The sequence below is a fragment of the Cyphomyrmex costatus genome, unplaced genomic scaffold (assembly GCF_001594065.2).
Source record: "Cyphomyrmex costatus isolate MS0001 unplaced genomic scaffold, Ccosl1.0 scaffold123, whole genome shotgun sequence".
Classification (NCBI taxonomy): Eukaryota; Metazoa; Arthropoda; class Insecta; order Hymenoptera; family Formicidae; genus Cyphomyrmex; species Cyphomyrmex costatus.
Window position 1 is genome coordinate 4,993,988 of NW_017275207.1, and position 25,867 is coordinate 5,019,854.

Sequence of the window (25,867 nt, forward strand, 5' to 3'; positions counted from 1 at the left end):
AATTTTACTGTGGTAAATTCTTTAATATCATTTAGTTTATACATTTAGATCCAGTTAGGAATTGAGGACAAGAGCAATCGTATTACAAAATTTTACAACAGTTACAAAGCTTGCTTTCTTCACTGAAAACAGCCAATGTAATATTGGAGCAGCTCCGATTTCCAGTTAACTTAATCGACGATATTACAATTTTACAATTTTATATATTATTCGTATAATTGTTTAACTTAATTATACGAGTAAGATGTATTTTAAGTTCCATTTTGCATTGACCTCTTTGATAATTTACAATTTATAAATAAACGTTGATGATGTTCTGCATACTTTTTTATACTTAAAGATAAGTAATAAAGTTCTTGTTTAATCATCGTAAAATAATTTATACAGCATTCAATCATAAAAAAATTCAACTCCGTCTAAATTTAATATATTTCTATTATACGATATTTTACATCTCGTGTCAATAACGCAAAGTTCGCTTTTCTCTAATCTCTCTCTCTCTCTCTCTCTCTCGCTCTCTCTCTCTCTCTCTCTCTCTCTCTCTCTCTCTCTCTCTCAATGTTAGCCAATACTAGATTTCTGTGAAAGTCACACATGGATTTAAGGGTGATTATAAGAATATATTAATATATGTTCAAAAAAACGCATATAGATGTATACGTAATTATACGGAGTGCCTCAAAATTTGCAACATAAAATTCTATAACTAGATAGTTTTCAAAAAATGTAATAAAAAAATTATTTGTAAATTTTAAGTAGTAAATTTTTGAAATAATTAAAATTTAAATATAACCAATTACAAATTATATTTAGATACATTTCCGTGAATCGCGATAATATTAATGAGCACTGATACGCGCGCACTTTACAGCGTTTACTGATATGTATAGATGACTATCTAAATACTAATTTATATAAAATCTTTATATTATAGAGAGAGAGAGAGAGAGAGAAACTATTACTTAAAATAAAAATTTATAAATAACTTCTTTTTACTTAATTTTTAGAAAATTGTTTTGCTATATCTTTAGTCGCAAAAATTCTGTTTATGAGTCATAAATCATACATATGTTGTTATTTGTATTATAATTATTTTATATGACATGAAATCCTATTGTTAAAAATAAATATCAACCGACTGAAATTTTGCGGTTTCGTATTATGTCATTTTGAATCGTTGCTATAAATTTTGGCGCGTCTGATATATTTGTCCAAAAATTTCGAATGATAGAATTCATAAAGTATGGAAGTCAAATCAAATGATGATCAGGTTCGATGTTCAATGCGAAAGCAGTACTCGCATTTGTCGACAGATAACGCCACCAGAACCATGCATGATGCTGTTGTGATATAATGAATCCTCGTTGAAGAATAACAAATTTATACAGTCTGAATGGAAATGACACAAAAGAAATATAATACATACACGAGCGATAAAATCTGATTAATGGGATCAATTAGACACGCTCATTATCGCATATATTCTCGCTGTAACTTATCTATTTCCATTTCTTATTCGTAGTAAAAATTAATTCTACAAATCTACAGCATAATATCAGATCCACGTAATGCAAATAATTTTTAATAGAATTTCAAAAAAAAAATTAATGTAAATATTATTTTTTTAAAATCGAATATAATATATTAATAACATGGTTACCATATTTCAAATAATATTTCGGTAGATATTCTTCGAAGATCTCACACTATTCTGCCGGAGATTGATTACTATTAACAAAATTCGTTTTTATAATGCTTTCTCTACAAGAAGAGGTGATCAAAAAAATTGATACACACATTGCGAAAAAAGATCATTAGAATTTAGAACAATTAGCTGAACATTTTTTTTGTCCACCGGTCGGAGATCTTCTCGTTCAAAAAAGCGAAGTTTCCTGCAGCCGAAAACTCGAGAAAAAAAGACAATCAATTAACAATTATAATAATTCTCAGGCAGCATTCTCTAAGTTTCGTAACTTGCGTAGCGTATATGCAAACATAATGCAAATAATAATAATAATAACAACAATAATGGCCCTCGATATATATACATATATACTTAATTTAAATTTAAAAAGTCCGATGGTCAGCGCAGTAAACGATCTTTATAGATAAAAATCTCTGCATATATATATAATAATTCAATAAGTCAATCGATATACAGATATATGTAGATAATTAAAATATTATAAACCGGACGTGGCTCATCATCATCTTCTATGAAAAGAAACTAGAATAATGCGGTTATTCCGATTTTAATTTATTTTTTCCTTATAAGAAAAATTTATGTCAAAACTTCCGGTTTGTAAATTTTTATGATTTATCATGTAACTTATTAAATCATTAAAAAACTTCATCTTATCTATAAAAACTGCGCATTATTCATGCTAACTAACTTTTATCGTTCTTTTTCCATTGTTAATTTGTACCTGCAAGTCATTAATATTTATTATATACGGAAATTTTGGCACTTATTAAAGCACGTATGTGCTTGAATACATGCTTGGATATCTAAATTCATGCATTAAATTATTGACATTATCTATATATAAATTATCATATCTTGCTTTAAAAAAAACATTTACCTATGTATTTATTTTTTTTTTACATCGTATTGTGCAGCACATTTTTATTTCAATTTTACACATAAATTTTAATACTTTACTAAATTCATGTTTTTTCACTTGACTCAATATATATACATATATGAATATTATAATAAAATTTAAATAAGATTAAAAATATAATCAGAAAAATATAACAGGTTTCACTTCCTTTTTTGCAACATGCTGAGCATTTTTATTTTTAGCTTACGTTGTATACAAGGACAGTACTTTGTGTGTATACTTAATGTTATCAAAAAAGAAAGTTAAAAAAGAAACCTTCAATAATCTATTGAAAGATTAAATAGCAATGTGATGGCTGCTTCCGCCAGCATACGATCAATTGCAATCGCTAATTTAAAAGCATCGGTTAATCAATGCAATCACGATTAAAACTGAATTTGACTTATAGCTTTTAATTATAATTTAGGACAGAACCGATGAGAATGAATTTTATGCGAGAAAAATTTATTATTTTCGTTTAAAACGCAGACTTTAGTATGTGTTTATTTCGATGTGTGTGATTTTATACACACACACATACATAAAATTCTGGTAAAACCGCGCCAAAATCTTCAATTAATTCTTATAATAACGTTACTTCCTTATTCAATTTGCAAATAATAATTTACAGAAAATCTATTTTGCATCAAAAAAATCAAGACAAAAGATAATTTTTAAACTAATAAAAGAATGGTGCTCAAGTGTTTTTAAATGTGACACATACGTCTTTAATCTCATTCTTCTTTATTTGTCACGATGATCCAGTAAACATTCCACGTCAGACAAAATTTCGACTGCTGAATTAACGAAGCGCAGCGATGTCTCGTTTCGCTTGCACTTGCGACGCAATTCATGTCACAGTAAAAGCGTGACAGAGAGGCGCACATGAAGAATTAGTTACCTACTATTTACAGTGTCGTGTGTCGACTAGAAAATTTCCACTTATGTGCGGATCAGGTTGAATCTTCCGTTACGGAGAATCATATATGATTACTGCGAGAGATGGAGAACGATTACATTGGTGCTCAACTTGTCAGGCATTTAAACTGACCTTGAAGCCAAGTTATATTACGATTTCTCCTGAAGTACGCATGACAATCAGTACAATTTTTTTTTACAGCGATTTCTCGGATTAAAATCCGATGTGCGCGGACAGTGAGATTTTAAAGTCCGAACGTCGTTGTTCAAAATAATCACATAATATACTTACAAACTTGTGACTCGAGATTGGATATGATTAGATAAGATAAACGAATCGCTAAATTGAACGATGGCATTTAGAGCGCCGAATGCAGCCTATAAATTCTCAAGATGAACCTCTGATACATGTCATTCCATGCGTGTAGGTACATCGCGAAGACGCTCGTAAATTCTTAAGTTAGTAGCCGAGTCAGATAAAAACGCAGATTTCGCATCATGCCGCAAGAATATTAGTAGAAAAAAGCAAAACATGAGTGTGCTATGTTTATAAATATCCACACAGCACGCTTGACTATTGGTCGACTGATGGTCGACATTTTTTTATCAACTTAAGTTTTTTTTTATCGACTTTCAAAGTTGACATTTATAGCAGAGACTATTAAAATAAAGTTATAGATGATTGTCGGCTTAAAGTCGACTACACTGGCTAATTAACTGACACCTAACTATAATCAGGGTATCTGTCGTCTTTTAGTCGACTAAAAGTTGACATTCAGTCCAACTCAAATCCACTTTAGACTTCTTCTGCTTCTATGTGTAATACATTCCGTTTAGCAGAGAATGTTAGGAACGCGTTAAGCATTGTCTGCTATGAGATTTTAAAGACGCAAAACTTAAGCTTTAAGTTTGAAGCGTAAAAAACTGACCGATCATAGTCGATTATTCTCTACACATTCGATTGTGATCGGTCACTTTCTTACAACTTAAGGCTTAAAGCTCAAGTTTTACGCCTGAAAATCTTATTGTAGACGCCGCTTTATATGACAATGCGCAAACGTTCGGCACTGCATCATCGCCAGAGCACGATGCAATCGCGCCGCACCAACTGCATGGACCTCATTCTGTGATGGTGATGGTGGTAGTGACGGACGCTTAATGTCGAATACATGCCTGCGTCCGGTCGCGATGTCGAAACACAACTGCATGCACAACAAGTTTTACTGTCTAAAAATCTAAAAATTTAACTAGATATATAAATTTGAAAATAAATTTTATTGGACTATCGAGATATACTATAATTACGCAGGACGCTCCAGTAAATCACTAAAATATCAAACTTTTTTTTGCAATATTGCTCACCACCACATGCTTGAGTTTCCTTCAAAAATATTTTGATAGATTAACAAAATTATTTTCAGATTTATATATCTCTCTAAATTTTTAGGTGTTCCAGTGATTCAGTGTTCTCTCTGCGTGAGGACCAGGTCGGAGAACTGGAGCTCGAGTGTAAGAGCTTGTCGATCGAGTTTCTGAACGGAGACAGGATCGCGCGTTCACTTTACGTAGACCAGCTCCACCGAACAACGTCGCGGCGACGGCGAAGGTGGCTGGCGTAAGCGATCCGATAGTGGGGCGGTTGGAAATTCGCCATGGTCGAGAACAAGCCGGTATACCATTCCTTCGGTACTGTTCGCCTCGTGACGTCTCACCTTCGTAAGTGTGATCGCGTCGAGTGAAGGCGCGTGCGAACGCATGCACGCATGCACAGACGCGTAGCAATCGCGGTCGCTGCAACAGACACCTGTTGCCGCGTCAACCTGAACACAGCCAGCACAGTCGATGCCGAACAGTCGCAATCGCGGGTTCGAAGTGGTCTCCGGGTTCGTGTTCATCAAGTGATCTTCGATATCTTCGAGGAGTGTTCGTAATTTCTGATAACTTTTTGAATTTAGCAAATCCCTTTTTGGTATCGCATATTTCCAGCTAGTAAACGTTAAAAAAAACGCGTTTGTGACGATAACTTGAACGATACATATATAGGAAAATATTTATATATTGTGTAAAAAATGGAATGTTTTTTTCTAAAATTATGCCGACTTATTCTGTGTAAAATTTTCTTATTAGACATTTTATTTATAGCATGACGAAGTTGTGATGATAATGACAAGTGTCAATGACAATTGGTTTACATTCTACGGAATATAAGCGTTTATTGTGTAGAGCATACACAAACTATTGCTCATATTTTATTCCTCCGTGTATTCAATTATAATAATCATCAACAAAAACTATACAAGTAGTAATTTAACTACGATTGCGTGATCCAATAAAGCTAATATTAATTTTATTAATTTTATAATTAGCCACTCGTTTTGGGGTGATTAACGAATTGTCAATAATTGTCATTCGTCACAATTAAGAATATTTGAACTATACTATGACTGTGTTCATTTTTCACACTGTAAACTTCATCTCATCATTATTACTTGTAGAAAAAAAGATAGAATGGAGCTTCATACAGCGCATAAGCGTGAAAAACGAACGCAGCCTAAAAAATATCAACTGAAAATTATCAAAATTATAAAAACCACAAATTTTTTAAATATTTTTTGTTATCAAAGGTTTATTATCAAAAGTATATTATATTTATTATCAAATATATTATATTAATATTTGTTATCAAAAATATATTAATAATCAAAGTATATACACGTATAGTCGTGAATATGCCTTCAAACCAATTACAAAGAACAAAACAATTTAGTCATAGGCGCAATAAAAATAGACCACGTATTCCCTAATCTGTGCTTCGTTAAAAAGAATTGAATCAGCATCTCTTTTCGATCTCTTCTCTTGGTATTTTAGAAAGAGAAAGAGTGATATGATTCAACCTCATTTTTTCTGAACCGACATTGAGAACATTATAGAAACGCGTAATTTATCCTTATTAAATCTCTACTATCATTATCGCTCTGTGATAGGAGATATTGCTATTCGAGAATGAAAAAATCTGAATCTAGAGATAGTCTACATTTATCAATATTACATTTACATATTACATTTATATATTATATTTGCACAATATTTATTGAAACTTGACGATATTATTGATAGTGTAAGACCCAATTAAAGATATTAGTTTTTGATATATGTACAAAATTTTATTTAATCTCTTAATTCTACTTTCTCATTAAATTTACAAATAAATATAAAATTTTACGATTTTGCATAATACGATTTTACATAAAAATAAAAACGAACAAAAATCATGTAACTACTAAATCAATAAGAAAATGTGATCAAATTTTATACAAATATTTAGACGTAATAAGAGAACAATCCATGAAAAGAAAATAAAAACTTTTGGCTAATATATGAAGAAATACTGAAATGTAAAACTTACATAGCAAATTAAAAAATTTATAAATACTTATGCAAAATTGAGTAATATAATATATTATTTCTTAGACAAACAATAAGAACGTGAGACAAAGTCGTAATTGAAGACAATAAATGCTATTGTATTTATTAATAAAGAAAAAGAGGGAAAGAGAAGTAAAGTAAGACATCGAGATATCTCGAGAATTAAGGATTGTATTATTTAAATATATGTATAACTCAAAGATAACACTTTCAAACAATGTTTCCGATATTTACCCATGATAAGCGACATATCATTCAATTCGCTTAAATAAATTTTAATGAGATATATAACTTACCTCTATATATACCTCTCGAAATTTCTTACTATTTAGTCAAAAACAGCTAAAATTTATTTCTAACATATCCTCTTTATATTTTTTGTTACACTTTAACATGTGATATATATATATATATCATATCTCAAAATATAACGTATACAGGGTATTTAACGTAACGGTCCTCACGATTTTTTAGACACTTCTGACAATTAAAAATAAAGGTTGAAAGGTGATTATCCATCTGTTTCATGCGGGCTAATTTTTAGCGCATGTAACATGCGATAAAAAAATTAAAAAAAATTTTTTTATTAAAAAAGTCAAAGTCATCTTGAATTTTTGAAATAGCATCACAATTTTTTTCTATAATATTATAGGGATCTTCAAGACGAATTCAACGCACTATCGAGATTGTCACTTATGGATCTATATGTATATATCAATAAAATCAATAAAACATCAATGAAAGTGGCAATCTCGATAGTGTGTTGAATTCGTCTTGAAGATTTCTACATTATAGAAAAAAAATTGTATGGTGCTATTTAAAAAATTCAAGATGATCTTGACTTTTTTAATAAAAAATTTTTTTTTTAATTTTTTTTATTGCGTGTGTAGTCCACATGAAACAGATGGATAATCACCTTTCAACCTTTATTTTTAAATTCAACACACTATCGAGATTGCCACTTTCACTGAACACTCTGTATATGTATATAAAATATACAATATAAAAATATATATAATATATGGTATATCTCTTTAAAGAAACAACCAGATCATCTCATTTCTATGATACGATATTGTTTCTCTTGAACTTTAATCTTAATCGACGCAAATATAACGTACACTATCGATAAAAGAATTGTTATATTCTTCATATTTATTTATCTCTTTGTGTATAATTCAAACATATGATAATATTAAATTAAAATTACAACTAATAATTTAACCGCATCTGATAATAAACGCAAATTTTATAATTAGTCATTTAATTTGGGGCAATTAGTGGATTGCCAATATATAATTTTCATTTATCATAATTAAAGAAATAGTAATACAGATCTTCATGTTTTATTGTTTAGAACATTGGCTCTATACTGTTTGAATTAATTCTGTTTATCGATTAGAAATATTCATGAATTGCATATTTTCCTTAAACTTTGATCAATACAAACGACGTCATCAAATATAAAATTCCTTGAGGGGACTACGTAAGAAATAATTAGAAGATTTAATTATTTACAATATTTTTAGATTATTAGAGTTGCGTTTCAAGACCGACGATTGTTCGGCGCACAATCTTGGGGGGACTACGTATATTAGTTAATAACGAATTTGTGACTTGTAGCCCTTTTTTTCCTATTATTATAAAATATTTTTGTGATTTAATATCGATATATATAAGCGTTTTCATGTAATAATAATTATTCTCTCTCTCTCCAACAACAATGTCATATATATTATCACATACTTATGTAATCGCAAAAGATATGAAAATAGATATGTACATGAAGATACTTCATTCCTAAAAAAAATTTACTGTAACAGTTAATATGCATTATATATAGATATCTATTTTTTAATTCCAGCTGCAGATATATAGGTCGACTGCGAATACAAAGAAACGATCTGTCGATAACTTAAGAGACATTTAGACTGACAAACAACAAAAATGTCTTTAAAATTGGCAGACGATCAACGATTTGCATTGATGAAGGTAAGTCCCAAAAAAATATTATTTATTCTAAACAGGAAAACGTTAAAAAGTAGGAAGTACAGTATGTTAATAATTATCTTAAAATGTTGAATTTCACGGATACTAAATCATATTTTCTACTAGTATAATATAATGCTCTCATTTTTAATAGTTTACATCTTGCTTGATAAAAAAAAATAAAAAATATTAATATCTAAATTATTAGATGTCTAAAATAGATGTCTAAAAATAGATATTATCAATGAAAACTACTATTTTAAACCTTAATTAAATTACGACATCTTTGAAAGAGAAGGTTATTGTTTACACTCAATTTCAAGGATTTTCTTCCTACTCATGCCAGTAAGGTCAAACGTTCAAAATCTATCAGAGATCTTCCAAAGTTATGTTGCTGATAGTGATAAAATTTCGATATATTTATATATAAACGTACTATTTTATTATATATTATTTTAAATAATTTTATATTAAATAAGCACAATAACAAGCACAGTTTTTTTGTATAAATAAAGTATATCATATATTTATTTTATGTTGGTATTCATAGCTTAGTTTTTTCCTCATAGAAATGAAAAATATCTTCCACAATTATAAATAATAGAAAACATATATAACGATATGAAAAAATATAAGTCTGTGCTTATAAATTTATTATTAGTAAGCAATATGGATAACATAAAAACAGCGAATACGTACACATAATTATTAATCAAAATAATTAGATTACCAGAATAATATTTAATTGTTCCAAAACTATAATGCAATAAAAAAAGTTCAAACAATTCTTATTATTTCTCGAATGCTAATGAATTGCAGAACTTCAATGATTTCTTGAGTTAATATTAATTAATCGTTTTTTTATAGCCTTTTAATTTATGATTGTTAATTTGTTTTGAACAAAAAGAGTTCATAACTAGTTTATATTTATTAAGATTTTTTAATCGTTTTTATAGAGAATTTTAATTAACGTATAGACAAAACTTGTTAACCGAGTATCACTTTTTCTTTCCTCTAGGAAGGATAAATTACAAGGTCATTTGAAAGACTAAAAGTTGTCTGCTACACTTGAAATATTTTTCGTGAATCTAAAAAATAAATAAGCATGATAATTATTAAAATTTTATTTTGGTATGACTAATACATTTAAATAAAGAAATAAATGTTATGCGACGGTTTAAAGAAAAGAAATGTTTATTATAATATATTGCATAGTGTATATAATGCTTATTTATTTATTATTCCCGAGTTTCTGCATTATCTTATACATATACATATGTAAAAATGATAATATTATATGTGTGTATAATAACGCTCTATAAATATATTTCCATATATGAAATTCTAAACAAATATTCATCTTCAGGATTACTCGAGATCGTTCAGAAATATTTACAACATCCGCGTCAACAGAAATATCAATATATCACGTAAACGATGCAATATACATTGATATAATAGCGTTAGTTATCACATAAATCTAAAAAATTGACATTTATTAGATACTTGACAAATTGACAATTCAATTAAGAGGCATGCACATAAATACAGTTGATAAGTATAGATGTTGACACTCATGATTAATCAGCATAGCAAATTTTTTCAAATAAATCCTTTAAATTTTTAGCAATCTGTTTTTCTTTTCTTCTCGATAAAACAAAACAACAAAAACTGAAGAAAGATTTATTTAAATGAAAATTTTTTATTAAAATTTGAGATATTAATAAAACGCACAGGAGTAAAATGGAGAACCTGATAAAGTAAATAATTATATTCTTTTTAAATATAAAGAAGTATTCATATTTTTGTCAAATCTGCTTCTCTTTAAAATTATAAAAAGAAAAACAAATTTAATATTAAAAAGTATCATATTAACTGTTAGTTTTATTAACAAAAATGCCATGAAAATAAATGCGCTGTGAAATTTTTATAAGATACTTTTAAACTTTTAAAAATATAATTTTCGTAAAAAGCCTTGTACGTTAAAACAGATTGTAAAAAAATTTCAATGTCTTTAAAAGAAATTATACGCACTGGTTCGGTAAAGATTTCTCAAGGGTATCAGGTTAATCCAGATTTATTGACACGATTTCTCAATAGGGTTGAAAATTTTGTTACACGCGATACGGCAAACACTTCAATGCGCGTAGAGAAACTGCTTTAGTCTTCTTACAACCTGGTGATCATTCACCTCTGATATCTAGAACGGATAGTAAGCAGTCGAGCACTTATTTCAAGCAGCAAGATGCAGCGGATCGCGAAGAGATTGGCACTTTTCCGATTGCACCGTAAGAAAAGAGTTGTCCTCGGACTTGCCGATTGCCTTTCGATTTACGACCTTGTTTCGATATTAATCAGGTTTTTTTATGTCAACTTTATGCGTCACTAACAAAAAGAAAAGAGTAAAACATACAGTTCGTGATATATACATTAAAAAAATTTATTAAGTTGCTTTGTTTTACTCATTTAACACCAATTAACGTGACCAGTTAAATTAACTATTGTTTTTTTTCCTGTCGCTCGAGAGGAAAACGTTGCGGTGATGTGGCGACACTTTCATCTTTTATGTTTGGAAACTATCACACAGTCTCGCGACTAAAGACAATTGAGCACATGTAAATCTTGCACACTTCAAGAGTCCTCAATGCATACGTAAATCCGAGCGCCCGCGCTGCACCGTCTTGAATTACGACATCGATGCAAAAATAAACAAGATAGCTATCGCGACGTGTATATGCATAAAATGACTTCTTCTCGGCCCAATCCATTTGAGTGAAGCAATCGTACAAAATGTCTTGGAAATATCAGTTGAAATTTGCAATATTAGTCACTAACTGTATAGGCAGTATAGGTAAACAAGGGAAAATGTCGAAAGAAAAATGCAAAATTTAATAAACATGTTATATGGTCTTAAAAATAATATTCGCTTTTTTTATGCAATTATCAAAGCATCTTTGCAATTGAGAAGTATCTTGGAAATTTACAGAAATTGTAAATAAATAATTAAGTAAATTATTAATAATAAAACGGGAAAAATATTAACTGTTAATATATTTGCATAACGTGTTTACGAGATTTTTCATTTCTTTCAACATTATCCTGTTCTCTCTATTTCAAGCTAATGACCATAAATTAATTAATATTTTATAATTAATAAAATAAAATGTTAATTCAATTATTTTTAAAATCATGTTCATTAAGAAAAGAAAATTTAAGCATATAATATTTCTAAAAGTCGTCTGAATATCTTTGAAAATTTCACGTTGGAATTATTTTTATGTAATTTATTACAAAATTTTAAGAGAGACTTTGATTACGTATCTTGTATTTTAATAATATCATTAATAATATCGTATCAGAATAATACATTAATTAATAAGTACTCGCCTAATTTTTCTAATTTTCTTTTCTATGTCATATGCTGTTCGGAGAATAAAAATATTGAATGGTATTGCATTCATAATTTCGTGAAAAATGTATACAATATTTTTGCTACATGTTTAATGCTCGTAATGTTTACTACAAAACCATATAAATTTTTCATTTAGTCTATAGATATTGTTCCGTAATAGAGCTATCATAACTGACTGTAAAGAAATATTGCTTCACAGTGTATTTCTGATACTTCCTATAACTTATAGCGAATTGCAATATATATAATATTTTACGTAATTCACGTAAATAGTCTTTTTTCCAAAATCAATTATTTGTTTCGTAATTTACTTTCGAGAAAGTTTCTCATGACAAATCCTTGATTTCTATTTCATCTCTACTTCCAAGTAACTTGTTCTCGATTTCATTGTAAAAAACAATAGAAATTGTATCGAGAAAAATATTGCATTTATACTGTTGATTGTTATCGTTTCGCTGTAAATGGCTTCCTAGTAGATATGACAAAAATTAAACATGCGCGACCTTCATTGAGAATTCGACAAATCTCCCAAAATGTACGGATATAGTTAGCATCATGGAACTAATATATATACGTCAAAGATATGTTTGCTCTTTTTTATTACTTCTTGCACTTAAAATAAACAGCGAATAAAAAAGCTACACTGATAGCATCTGTAAAGTTCGATTAGAGCCTATGTGTTTTTTTCCGCTTAGCGTTTCACACTCAGCGCACCAAGACTATATTCGAATCGGTGTGAAAGAACTTTTTGTGTTCATTATGCACAATACCATTAACTTTAGCCGACGTACATGCGGAGAAAAAAAATCGCAATTACAGACAAGTTCTTCAAAAGAGAAAAACCGGTTTACTTGTCGTTCGATAATTATGATGACGATGTGTGACCTATTCTGATCCTCTTACTCCTGTTTACATTCTTTTTTTTATTCTTATTCATTAAGAAATAAGATCAATGTCATAACATCTTTCATACAAGAGATCGACAATAATATTCTTATCATATCATTTCGATTATTTCATGCATGCAATGGGCAATTATTTTGTGACGAAACACACACACAATTCGCAATTTTTTAATAGAATAATTAGCAAGATTTTCCTTCCTATTCGTAAGAAGAATTTTAACTGCTATACGCTTTAATCTTGTTCAACTATTCAGCTCTACTAAAAACTTTCATTATATGTATATAAACATATACAGTTTATGCTACTCTCGTAGACTCGAAATCCAGTCGAAAATTGTTTCCACCTTGCAGCAATACTTTCTTGTCATATGCTGTATTTACTGTATATTCTAAGTACTACCATCAAGGAAATTACATGTTTTGACAATTCGACAAATACGAGTAATTATGCAAATAATTTTGTTTGTTAAGAAAAAGATTCACATTGATTAACTTGATGGCACAAAACAATATTCCTTTTCTCTTCTTTCCTTTCCTTTTTATAAATAAAAATATTTCACCAATAGATGCATATGCATTTCACATTTTGTTCAAGGCGATATCCATAAATAAATAAATTCATGCGCAAAATTATCTTTAAAGTTTTAAAGTAACTTTTAAGAAGCGACTTTTAATCATGTACGAATGCTTATCGAGGAAAAATGTGAATTCTATTTTAGTTCATGATAATATATTTACGCAATATAAAGAGAAAAACTAAAATCATTAGAACAATGAAAATCAACTGAATTGTAAAACAAATTATATTCTTGAAGATGAACATCTTATATATATATATATATAGAATATATGCAAGATAAATATTAACATCATCAAACTCTACGCTCTCTGTGATATCCTATAGATTTAAGTGAAAGTAGACACTGATTAGGTTTAATAATAATGTAACAACTCGGTACAGAGATGTCTTTTATCTCTCTCTTTCTTTATTTCGCGGAGATAACATTGATAATTACAAGAGTCGACACGGAAGTTTCACTTCCTCACGCTCGCGTACATCATCATTATTATTATATCACACGGTAGCATTTGTTTCCTATAAATCATAATTAAGAATCGCACGTTGAAAAACCTTGCGGTGCAACGACGATTCCAAGCAACGTGAACAAAGTTAGTGCGCACTATTTCTAGAGAGAGAGAGAAAAACGTATAATATAATCTTTACGTAAACATGTTACGTTTTAATGAAAATAAACATTTAATTGCTTATAATGTGCGCACATCATACATATTTATAAAGTAACTTAATATTCTTAGTTTTTATATTATCTTCATTCTCACGTTCGATTTGTAAACACTCAGACAAGATCAAATGAAATTATAATAATCATATCATAAAATCAATCATAAAATTGTTTTCAATTAATCTTATTATTGTCATAAAATTGTGCAATCAAAAGTGTACGCTTTCGATTGTTATATAATGTATATATAGAAAATAAACAAAGCAGATCTAAATATTTCCTTTCTTCTCTTTTTGTGCAGTTCCGACGGTCAGTGCAAGACATCTTACAGCCACACCACGATGACTACTTTCTGCTTCGCTGGTTAAGAGGTATGGCCCTCCGCATTTTCTACCTGATAACCAATTAATAATGGCTGCATTCAGCAAAAAAAATATCTTTGCAACTGTTGTGAAATTCTTGAATATGATTGATGTACATATTTAGATCTAGTGAGGAACTATAAAGGCAAGACCAATATATTATATTAAAGAATTTTACAACAGTTACAAAGCTGCTTTTTCTACTGAAACACGACCATTATCTAACAATGAGAAACTATGCTTCGTGATTTCGATAAATGTTTTATCCTGTATTATGTGTACATAACGTAGTCATGCGTATCGTGAGAAATATCCATATATAGAAATTGACACGACATCCATTGTCTTTTACTTGTTTTGTATGTGTACATATGTTCCGAAGCGGCACTTAACGAAGTTATTAAACTGTTTTGAAATGGAACTACAAAATTGCGGAAACTCGACATTATCGGTTATCATTAGCTACTTCCAGAATTGTGAGTCATATAAATTGCCAAGACTCATATACGCCAATAAATAGTGAAAATGTTTTCAATGTATATTTAAACAATATTTTTCATTAAAATAATATAATTTAATAAATTTAATTTTAAATAAGTAATGCAACAACTTTGTGACTACGTGAGTAAAACTGAATATTTTTTATCATTTTTTTATGTTGTCATATGCATAATAATATACGAATAAATTTTATTTTATATTATATGCAAATTACACCATAATAAATGAATAAATTTTGCACTAATATTCGCCATCCTTGTTGAAATATAGATGTCTTTGATAAATTATAAGTATCGTAGATTTACATATAAGCGATACTTTTTTTTACCGATAATTCAAATAGTTCTTAGAAATATATCATTTACAAAATGTAAATTGAAATAAATTTGTTTTTTTTTTTTTAGCGCGAAAATGGAATTCAACTGCAGCCGAAAAAATGCTGAGAGATGTAAGTATAATTGTGTAAAAACATGTTTTTTTTTATATCGCAATTGTGTATCTAATACTCATAACATTTCACTTATATCTTAAATCTAAATAAAGTACATGTATATTTTTGCATTACTCGGTCTATGGACGCTACGTTAGTTACCTACTCGACCTCCGTTCCCGCAGATTAGATTCACTATTCGTATTACACAAAACGCAGGCGAATCCAATTGAGAAAGTCTGGTGAAACACGTTCCGGATACGGTCACCGAGCCTTTTAAATTTCTCTGCCACGTGAATTACTCGCGAGTCATTAAATATTAACGCGGCAGGCGTAAACTTAGTGAATCGCGTCACAGTTCGTTACATTCTAAAAACTTCTTTTGTGTATTGTATCTCGATGAGAAATCCTCATCTATTTTTTGTGAGTGGAGTTCTATTGATCGGAACTGAATACCGATCGACAATGTCAAGACAACTTCATCATCTCATTGTTAATCCGTCTCCTCCAACAGAAACGTTATTTCATCAAAGGTCATACATCAAACAAAAATAGATAGATAAATGTAAATGTTCTATTTTTTGTAAGTATTCTTTGATTTAATGATAAAAAAATAAAGATTAATTAATGTACACAATACATGTTCAATAATATATTTGTATATACATATATAAATTTAATATGTAACAAACATAATAGATTTAATGTTTTGCATTATTTATTAATGTGAAGACGATAATTTAATGATCTTTTTATGCGTAAGTAACGATCAAATAATTGTTACATGATTCAAAATAATCGCAGTTAATTCTATCGCGATTAAATTAAAGAAAGTATCCTTCCGGATTCGTATCGGATATTGAGGATTTGCTGTCAACGGTCCCGCTTTTTTGTTCTCATAGATGTTTTATATGAAATAGAAAGTTGCACTCTGTACATACCATTTTGTAAGTCGAAAGTAATGTGCTGATTCTCTGAAGCACGTTCGCGAAGTCACCATCTGTACTCTTGCGTTGAGAAGTTTCACAATGATTGAAAACCGAGGATCTATGATACGACTCAATATCTTCCGAAGTAATTTCTTCAGAAAATTATCCTTTTTCACTTTCTATTCCGCGTGAAACCCCGTTATTCCTGAAATCGTTAACTGTAAATTATGAGAAATATTTCTTTCATCTTTAGTGTGTCTTCGGATACCTCAGCACTGACTGAAGACGTTCCAACGGCACATGTTATACCGTAACATATAAACCTACAAGCCGTATTCTTTTACACAGATATTACACGTGTGAAAAAAATAGCACGGAACAATAAAATTATTTCAAATTTCTGTTATAAGCGTAATATTTGGTTGAACTAAATACATATTATATTTTTTACATATATTTTTATATTTAATAATTTTATACGAAATGATATTATTGCGTAACTTTTATAACAAATTTAAATATGTTTTGACCTACTTACATCAAAAATACTAGAACGTTTGCGGGTCATCGCCCTATCTTTATCCGTTACTAATCCATGCCAACGTTTTGTGAACCTTGCTGTTCACTTCATCAGAATGAGGAGTGCACTGATCTACTTACATCACGATAACCTAAGAATTTTAAATGATTTATAACACTGTTATAATTTAAAAAAATTAATTTTTTTTATTTATATATCGCCAATTTATTTAAAATGTAACACTTTTCTATCATGTACATCTGTTTTGAGTGAGTCAAGCAATAAACAACTGATATGTTTAGATTCCAATTAATCTATTATCGTTTTTTTATAAAAGAAATTTAACTTTCACAATATATTAATGTTACAAAGAAAAAAAATTCATATGGAAATATTTCACGTATTGTAATATAAACATTATATGTTGCACTTTTAATTTTGCGCTATTGAATAAAAAATAAAAGTTATTGAAAAATCTCTTGATTAAATTATTTAAGATTAATTAAAATCTAATTAAAATAAAAATGCCGGCATATGTATATCCATACAGTATAGATATTGTTGTAAATAATGTAAAATATCCGAAATAATAAAAATACAATATAACAAAACACGTATTTATCAATATAATATCAGAAATATATATAAAAAAACATTGATAATTTTAAAATACCAATATGAGCCGACACAAGTTATCAGTGTGTTTTTTATATAAAATTTATTCGAAATGAATAATAAATCTTATTCGTTACGACCTTCGGTTCAGGTCCTCTTCAGTACAAAGAAAATTAATTAAATATAAAAGTTACATACATAATGGTAGCGCACACAAAATATAAATTATTTAAGTGTGAAGTATAAAATACCGTGGTGGTAACGTCCGATTTAAGTCAAATCTTGTGTTCAACAAATTGTTAAGTTTACTAAAAATAATATTTTTTTTCGATTGAAAATCTTACAATAAGCCTATTGATTATCTTGTTGTTTTGATAATTTTAATTACTACACAATGTACATTCTGTAATAATTAAATGAAAACAAAATTTATTTATATAGTCGATACAATGGCGAAAACAATGGGATGCTGATAATTTGGACGATTGGGAAGTACCTGAAATAATAAAACCGTACCTGCCTTACGGATTAAGTGGATTCGACAAAGATGGAGCACCAGGTAAAATCTATTTTATTATAATCAGTATGGTCGATTTTTGCATCGTAAATCTACTTTAACCTTTTTACGTTTATAACATCCATTTGATTTTACTTCACGTGTTTAAATTTTTCCTTAAATATTTATTATAGAAATTGAGTAACAAAAATAGTAATACAAAAAGTAATACAAAATTATAAAACAAATGATAAATATAATATAAAAAAATAAAATATCCGAACTTATCGTATTTAATTTCTTATATAAGAAAAAGTAACATATAAATATAACTTGTAAAGTAACTTTTCCAACTCTATACATATTATTCAAAAAATATTATAAAATGTTATTGTAAGAAAAATTCGAGAAAAATAAAAATTACAAAGTGTATATTATACTAAATGAGCAAACATTTTGCTGATACACTTTAATGACATCGATATAGTTACAGTGAAAGTTCGGGTATAATATCATTTATAAGATATGTATATCGTGCTTTTATAAATTACATTTTACCAGCAGAATCGTTATAGAAGATTATTTTCAAAATATTTTTCAATCTGAAACTTCTCAATCTGAATCCGAAGAGAATTAATGACAAGAAAGACTTAACAAGAACAGATTACGAATAGTTGTATAAGAATAAAAACGATAAAAATAAAGAAGAATAAAATGTAAAAAAAATAAATAATGAAGTAAAGATAAAACATAAAAAAATAAAAAATAAAGAATCAACAAAAAAAATAATAAAACAAAAAAATGGAGGCAGTAACCGTCACGTCCCCGTTCGTTGACTCCAGGTCACGCACGATTATCTAATGTAAAACCTATATTTATGTAATATAATTGATCATATAATTGTGCGATTTCTTTAATTATCCTTCACATTGTCCAATTTTTTGCATAATAATATGCAAAAGATCAATTATGCTTATATTTTTATCATAAAAGAAAAGCTGGGCGTATATATGTAGATATCATATATTTACCACTTATATATATACATATATATGTGTGAGTGTGTAGATCTTCCTGGTAGGATATTCTTATAATATTTCATGATCCAACATGTGTTAGATGTAAATAAACCATTAATTTCGTTATCGTTTATTAGAAACAAAATAAGTTTCTTTGCAGAGCATTTAAACGACCTGTTTTATTATTTTTGAAAGGTTTCCCAAGCTTTCTTGGATAAGTAAGTATTATTCCATGAATCTATGGAAGCTGTACATTCAGGGCCAATTTTAGCCATTTTTACACTCCCTCCTTTTAGTTTAGAACCTGAAATACAGGTTTCAATATTTCAGTAATCCGGTCAAGGTCTTCATTCAACTCTCGCAAAGGTTCTCTTTTAATTTCTTCATAAAAAATATATTTAACAAACCCTTGATCACAATTATTTCGAAGCATAATATTCTTTTTAATGAATCTTTTTGATTTTCTCTTTTTCTTTTTCTCTCATGATAAAAAAATATCATTAACACTCGAATCAAATATCGAACACACCAGTGTATTTTAACTGAAAAAATAATTGTTATTTAAGACTTTATATGATACTATCGAAAATTCTTTATTTAATTAGATTGAATTCGAACAAATTTTTCTTATTGGCGATAAAAATAATTTTTATTCAGATTTTATTTATACATGTTTATAAATCTGAAATCGACAAAAAAATTATTATTTAATTGCGCCGAATTTTTGTTATTGCATTGAATATATTAAACGTTTACTTGTAATATTTTTATATTATGAATATAAAAGATAAAGTGTAATAAATAAAGCAAAAGAACTTTCAAGCATAAAAAGATTATGAAAATTTGAAATCGATAAAATGCTTTGCTTGTGCTTTTTTAAAAATTAATATTATTTTTTATTATATGTATATGTATATTATTTTTACAGTGATCATCGTACCATTTGTTGGTATGGACATGTACGGAGCATTACATGTAATAACACAGAAGGAATTCGTCAAACTTATGATAAAATTGTTAGATGGTTATTTGAAATTAGCCAGGGAGCAATCCAAGAAACATGGGCAGATTGCTAATCAACTAACCGTTATCTTCGACATGGAAGGATTTAATCTTAAGCAGTACTTGTGGAAACCAGGTAAAAATACGACATAAATTTTTTCTTAATACATTCTATTATTTTTTTTTTTTACTGTTATTGTTTTATCGGTATAGCTGGCGAGCTTGTCATCACCTTCATCCAAATGTACGAGGCAAACTATCCGGAAATTTTAAAGATGTGCTTCCTGATCAACGGTAAGTTTAATAAAATATAATAATCATAATATACTAGCACGTATTTAGATATCAGTGATCTATTACTGCTTGAAATAAAATATTCTTTGATATACTGATGTCAAAAAAAACTGAAAAAGAAAATTAATAAAATACAATGAAAGTGCAACGCGGTTGTTAGTGCGTAAATAATGCGTGTAGTATTATTTAATTGTTTTGCTCTGTTGAGATATACATATGTACATATATGATATAACTTCAGAATAAGACAACAGTTATACATGATACTTATATACTAACTGCGTCGCATTCTTATTGCACTTTATCGATTTTCTTTTTTGTTTGTAGTTGAACATTCTTTCATTATTAAATTAATTTGTTTTTGAAAAGGACTATTTATAAAATATCAATACAAAAAATATGTTTTAACGTGTTTCATGTTGTCCCATTAATAACAATTTTTTTAATATGGATCATCAATGAGTCATAGCATGATCATATATATTATACTTGAAAGATGCATATTAGTTTTGGGTATTCCGACATTCTTTCAATTCCATTCCTCTTCGAAATGTCAAGTAGTCTGAATTTTGTTCAAGATAAATTACTTACAACTGACATATCTAGAAGATTTTTAGAAACATGAAGAGGAACTGTGTATGCATTGTTGCAGCTCCAAGAGTTTTTGCTTTCGCTTTTACCATCATTAAGAAATTCATGGATGACTATACTTTGTCAAAAATACAAATCTACAAAGCCGAGCCGATAAAATGGCAAGCAGCAATTCTTAAACTCATATCAAAAGATCAACTACCTGTCCATTATGGTGGAACACTAACAGATCCAGACGGCAACCCAAGATATACTTCAAAAGTATTTTAAATCTCTTTCAAAATTACGCACAAAACACGGAATAGCCGGTGAAATGAAAACTCCGATAGAATATATGTTTTGTAATAAGCTTAATTACGCCTCAATTTAAATACTAGTATTTGAAATTAATATACCTCTCCTCAAAAATTTTCATTTAAAAAAACTGTAAATCTCGTCAAAAAATTTGGCTTTTTATTGTAATTTTTACATCTTGCTTTATAAGATACATTTATTTGGCTTTGTGATAATAAATCTACTTAGGTTTCGTTAAGGCTTCTGACCATCATGGATCTTTAGATTGATGATGTCAGAAACGAGAAAACACATAATAAAATTCTTTTAAAATATATTAAAAATTCATTTTAATATAGTTTGCAAGAGTTTTTTAAATGTATTTTTCTCGCTTTTGATGTTATAATCTTAAGTTACAGTGAATAGAGCCTTAAATGTAAAATATGTATCGTATAAACTATTTCGAAAAATAATAATTAAAATTATTGTCAGATCTGCCAAGGTGGTAAGATACCTAAAGAAATATACACCAAAAATATGGATAAGCCAAACGAGGATTATACTACCGTCGTCGTTCGGAAAGGAGGAAAGTTAGAATTCGATATTTCTGCACCCGAAGTGGGTTCCATCTTAAGGTAAATATATTTTCCTTACTACAAACATATAGGAAGGGAAAGTTTCTTTCTTTTAATTCATATCCTTATATTCATATCCTTCAGTTGGGAATTTCGAAGCGAGGGTCATGACATCAAATTTGGAATTCTGAAAAAAGACGAGACTAATGGTACAAAAACAGAAGTTATACCTATTCGGAGGGTTGCGTCCCATCAATCGGATGAAATTGGATTATTAACTTGCGAAACTCCAACGATTTGTAAGCCTATATTGCTTGAGCAGCAAATAACAACGTTGTTTTCTAAATTTTATTTACATATACGGTCGAATAAGATTCTTATTGTTTAAAATTTATTTCAGATTCCGTCGTTTTCGACAATACCTACAGTATTCTAAGGAATAAAAAGGTTCATTATTCCGTACGTATATTACCACCGACAATGACATCAATTATGTAATAAAATGGATCCTTTTAGGAAATTTACAATACCATTAGTTGTTCATATTTCATACTCGTAACAGATCAAGCTAAAATTTTGGAAGGATGTTACATCACGATTTCATAGTAAATTTAGATATAAAATAAATTCTTTGTAATTTATAGATTTTAGAACAATATTTTAATTGATTGTTTGTTTGGCATTTCTTTTTCTTTATTGCTCAAAAGTGGTCGATTATTACAATAATAATTATAGCATATATGCATGCAATGCATAAAAAATAAATATACCCCATTAGTTAAATTTAGATAATCTTTACTCGTATTCTTGACATTTTTTTCAAAGTAGGGTAAAAAGGATAATTATAAAAAAGAATAGATAAACAATACAATCGTACATGAGAATGTGATTTATATACATTTATAATTCAATATGTATTTTTTATTAAAAAAAATATAGAAATATGTATTACAAATATTTTTAGTCTACATCTACATCTGACAGTAACATTTCGATAAGCTCAGGATTCAGTAATTGATCACCCTCTAAACGTTTCTCAGTCCTCCATTTAACTAAAGTCGGCAAGACCTTCAACCTGGTATAACGATCTGTCCTGAATGGACAATTTGGATCTTTCCAGCTAGGAAAGTGTATAAAAGTATTTTAAAACTTTCTCTCTTACATTATACAGTATGTTCTATTTTAATTGCCATAAGTAAATATCTCAAGAAATATGGAAGATATATGGAGAGATGCTTTAGATAAAAATTTTATGGATTAAAAGAGGACAAACAATAATAAAATCTTTTTTTTTTTTTTTTTTTCAAGAAAGTCGTTCTTTTTATGTTATATAAAGGCCACTTTTTAAAATGAAATTCTATGATATTATTACGTAATTAATTCTGTAATTATTTTGCATATAAAAATACAGAGAAATTATATGTAAAAGAAACCATACAATTTTATTTTTTAAAAATGGTCATAACTTTGTCTATAAAAATTTGACTTTATCGAAAATTCTATTGTTTTATTTCCCATCAGATCATACAATTTGAAAAATGTTTTCCTGTATCTTCCATATTTTTTAAGACTTTTCCTGTATTAATTAAAATAACATCTATATACATATGTTATATGTTATTTTATGTTATTAAATAACAATTATTACATAATATACGCTCATAATAATTCATATGAAAATAACAATTGCAATATTTGTATTATACATAATAATTCATATAAAAATAACAATTCAATAGTATAAATATTTTATATACTTACAATGCCCTGTCCCCGACCTCCACTGTCAGTAATACTGTACCCTGAGGTGCATCTGCGAAACCAGCTTCAATAAATGGTTCAGCTGAAAGAAAATAAAGCAATTCTAAGTACATATAATGATAACCTAAAACCCAATTGTATCAGCATTAATATATATTTGCATTTTCTTCTTTCCAACATTATATGCATAAAAGTAAATAAAAAATTAGTGTATAACTTAAAATTAATTAAAGAGAAGATATAATATTTAATAAAATTTCAATTTTCTCTTAAATAAATTTCTTATTCTTATATTTATATCTTGATATGAAAGTCCTAAATGACGACTAGTGCAATAGAGTTCGGATAATTGATAAATTTTTTATTTACGGAAATAGATATCTCATGCATTGTTTCATTATTAGTCATATTATTTCCTATCATATTTCCTGTATTTTAGAAATCTGACATTGATATTTAACTTAATTTTAGAACATGCAGCAATCAATGAAATATATAATATAGATAATAAGAAAAAATAGTGAAGTCTGCTCGAATTCTGCAATTAATTTTCCGTTATATACTGTGTTGGCATATTTTGAATACTTTCCAGCAATATATACAAGTGTACTGTGCAACTCAGTGTTTGATTCGTATACTTTCAAACTATAACGCAAGTCAATAACATGATACACTGCAAAAATGCTGTTTTCGATTAAATAGTTTTATATCACTTTACAAATGTTTACATTTCATTACCATTTAAATTTCTAAAAGTGATACTTCGATAAGAGATTTCCAAATTATATTCGAATATATTTAGATATAAATGCGTATGAGACACTTTATTCATTCTTATGAATTAAAAAAGCTAACCAACATTTCAGCTACAAATTGTTTCAGCTACAAAAGTTAGAAAAATAAAATAATGTTTGTGTCACTAAATAGAAAGCATCTTTTGTCATATTTTGCTAACATTTTCCCAAGTAGAGAGACATCAAAAGACAACGTAGTGACGTCTGTTTTGCTTTACTAGACGTCAGTGACATACATTTATACACCACTATTAATCAGATTTAGTAATATCTGTAAGTATCGACAACTGACGTAAAATATATATGTAAACGCTAACGAAATAAATGATGTTATATAAAAACTAATTAAATCCGGCTTTAAAACGAGTGTTTTAAAAGTCAATCGAATTAACTAGCGCTTACATGACACTTCTTGCGTCAGAAGCAATAACTACTTATAGGTAAGTACATGAAGCGTTAAACCCGATCAATGATGACGTCCGAACACAGTGACGTCTATTTTGAAGTACTAGACGTCACCATCACGTCTTTTGACGTCATCCTGCCATTCAAGTAGTAAATCCAAATTTACAATAGACTTTTGTAAAATTCGTCTCCGACAATTCTGAGCTATTCAAAGAGATCCGACAATACTCAAGAGTTAGGTTATGTCGATGCGAAAAAAAAAAAAAAAGGAAGATCGCTCACCTTCCACGCAATCTGGACACCAACTCTTGCCGGAGCTCACCTTCCACGCAATCTGGACACCAACTCTTGCCGGTGTCCGACAGCTTTGTACCGGTGAACAGAACGTAATTAGGCTGTTGTGGATCTGCTGAACTCGTAACTTCAAGAAACTTCTCGTATCCTTGCACGTATCGACGTTCAATCGATGGGACCATTTTTGGCAAATACGAGCGAAGAAGACCCGGCGCTCGCGTCTGTTTAGAAGTACGGACGGACGGACGGCAAACGTATGAAATTCTATCGCCTGTAGGAGGATACTTCTTGCGAACTTACGTTATCTCTATCAGCAATATATACAATAACGTGTTATCATTGTTATCCAACGTTCGGCGCGATAACGACACCGATAAGTAATCATATCGAATTGTATCAAAAACGTATATAAATCATTCAACAATATTAAGCAAAATGATTTTCCATTCGAATTCGATACATTGCGAATTTCGCAAAATTGCACAATTCGCAAGCGCGCGATCTATTAT

General features: G+C 28.7%; 2 protein-coding genes across 2 annotated transcripts; one reads left to right on the forward strand and one right to left on the reverse strand.

Moving 5' to 3' along the window:
- The first annotated feature begins 5,390 nt into the window (after nt 1–5,390).
- On the forward strand, nt 5,391–22,667 carry LOC108781201 (SEC14-like protein 2). The gene is made up of 11 exons (XM_018549117.1): nt 5,391–5,444; nt 8,812–8,939; nt 14,799–14,868; nt 15,765–15,808; nt 18,296–18,413; nt 20,298–20,507; nt 20,585–20,665; nt 21,318–21,517; nt 22,022–22,164; nt 22,249–22,403; nt 22,505–22,667. The coding sequence occupies exons 2-11, from the start codon at nt 8,895–8,897 to the stop codon at nt 22,600–22,602; spliced, it is 1,164 nt and encodes a 387-aa protein (XP_018404619.1). The 5' UTR covers nt 5,391–5,444; nt 8,812–8,894; the 3' UTR covers nt 22,603–22,667.
- A 397-nt stretch (nt 22,668–23,064) lies between these two features.
- LOC108780764 (thioredoxin domain-containing protein 17) lies at nt 23,065–25,566 on the reverse strand. The gene is made up of 3 exons (XM_018548577.1): nt 25,387–25,566; nt 23,866–23,947; nt 23,065–23,224 (listed from the first exon to the last, which is right to left on the reverse strand). The coding sequence occupies exons 1-3, from the start codon at nt 25,538–25,540 to the stop codon at nt 23,065–23,067; spliced, it is 396 nt and encodes a 131-aa protein (XP_018404079.1). The 5' UTR covers nt 25,541–25,566.
- Nucleotides 25,567–25,867: the final 301 nt, after the last annotated feature.